Below are 2,017 nucleotides of genomic sequence, written 5' to 3' on the forward strand. Positions count from 1 at the left end.
GTGCCTCTGATAAGAATAATACCTGCCACGACGTCGTCGGGAACGGTAATCGGCTGCTCCTCTACTTGAGTGGCAAAAACCCGTCCACTCGGTGCACGTGACCCCTCTGGCTGACGCAGTGCTGAAGCGCGCCCAGCAGACATAGCAGGTGGCAGTTCTGCAAGCTGTCGTGGAGCATACTGAGCCGAAGCAGCTGACGAAGCAGGTGACACACCGCCCGGGCAATCCCATCTCAAGTGTCCCGCTTGGCCGCATCGGAAACACCTCCCGTCATGCTGAGAACATTCATTCGGCCTATGATTCCCACCGCAAATCACACACGGGAAGGGGGTCGTCTGACTCCTTGATTGTCTGCCACTGCGATCTAAGATACCGAGGGGGTCGCTTGGAACTCGACTGCTCCGTGGATCCACCAGCCGGTCGCTTCTTAGACTTCTCCTTATCCTTGTCCCTTTCAAACGCCTCGCGTTCCTTGCGTGCAATGGCGTTGCCGCGCTCTACCCATAGCGCACGATCGAGCACCTCTTCATAGGTTTTCAGCCAGAGCGCATGAACTGTCTTGAATATCTCTGGCCGCAATTCGTGCTCAAAGACCTCTGCCCGGTCCCGGTCACCATGAACCAAGCCGGGGACACAATCCACCATGTGCAAGAACTCTCTCTCATACTCCCGCACCGATCGGCTTTCTTGCCTCAACTTGCAAAAGTCCTTCTTGATCTTTCGCTTGTCACTTTCCGGAAAGTACTCCATCAGTAGAATCTCCCGGAACGCCTCCCAAGTCATGGTAGTCGGATCCAAGGACCGACCATTCTTCACTCTCGTCCACCACGATCGAGCCGGCCCCTCCAAACAGTGAGCCGCCAAACGAACTTTGTCCTTCTCAAGGGTGTAGATATCCTCGAATAACGCCTCCATCGCGAAAAGCCACGACTCCATCATCCAGGGATTCTTCACATTACCCGCAAAGGTCGGAGGGTTAAACCGCTTGAAGGCCGTCAACACCGCCAACGACCGCTCCTGCTCGGCCTCAAGTACCTCCAGGATAGGAGCCGATGAGCCTGAAGCCGTCCGAGAAATAGGCGTCACCGGTGCCGCCGCCACCGGCGTAGGTGCTGCAGGTGCAGGCGGGTCCTGAGATACAGGTGCAGCCGCCGCCGCCTGACGAGCCACCAACTCATGAAGCCGTCCTATCTGCTCCCCTTGCTGTCGCATAGCCCCAGTCAGAACTGCTACTTGGGCCCGCAACTCACGAACTTCATCGGATCCAACTTGCTCTGGCACCTCATCAGGCAATGCCGGAGCGGACCGACGGGTATAACGTCTCGGTGACATCTGTCCTGAAACGAAACGTCAGTACTCGACACTCGAGACTCTTACTCGTTTCAAATAACTACCCAATTAAGCGAAAGCAATCAAGTACGTTCATTTTCTACTCTCGGCATTATGTAGTCGTCCGCCCCACATAATCCCTTAAAATAAAACAAACGTTCCCTTGAATCCATCCCTATTTTCGTTTAGAGAAGTTCCATCATAACCCAATCAATTAGCCTTCGCATATCCAAGTCCACGTTATACGTGTCCTAAACTCCTAAGGTTTCCAATCCTAAGGTCCCTAAGTCCATCCTAGACTTTTGCTCTCACATCGCTCTGATACCACACTATCTATCACGCCTCGAGCTCCGCCAATTTGGTCGGATTCGAGCACATGACAGACGCCGAACGGACAGCACCTCCCCTATCCGCCCAAGGCTCTAACATCAAGTATATTACAAGCAAATCAATAAGGAGAGTTGCGAGATATACAAGGTTTGCACGAGGGCAAACAACAACATAAACACAAGTGAAAGCACCTAAGCTATTACATTTATCCATCCAACACATGTCATTCGATTACATTTGAATCAAACACAAGTTGTCTATTACATTTACCTTCATTTACCCATTCATTTACATCATGTTTTTCTTTAACCAAAATACATGAATTACATCATTTTTACATTACTATTTCAACATACAA

The 2,017-nt window shown here is 51.3% G+C and overlaps 1 protein-coding gene across 1 annotated transcript; it reads right to left on the reverse strand.

Annotated features, from left to right (window-relative positions):
* Positions 1-294: 294 nt before the first annotated feature.
* LOC109704235 lies at positions 295-1,332 on the reverse strand. The gene has a single exon (XM_020225000.1). It carries the CDS (start codon positions 1,330-1,332, stop codon positions 295-297), a length of 1,038 nt encoding a protein of 345 aa, XP_020080589.1.
* Positions 1,333-2,017: the final 685 nt, after the last annotated feature.

Source organism: Ananas comosus, unplaced genomic scaffold, assembly GCF_001540865.1.
Source record: "Ananas comosus cultivar F153 unplaced genomic scaffold, ASM154086v1, whole genome shotgun sequence".
NCBI classification, from domain to species: domain Eukaryota; kingdom Viridiplantae; phylum Streptophyta; class Magnoliopsida; order Poales; family Bromeliaceae; genus Ananas; species Ananas comosus.

Excerpts from the sequence above, each read along its gene's own strand:
- LOC109704235 (XM_020225000.1), bottom strand. The coding sequence starts at position 1,332 with ATGTCACCGAGACGTTATACCCGTCGGTCCGCTCCGGCATTGCCTGAT.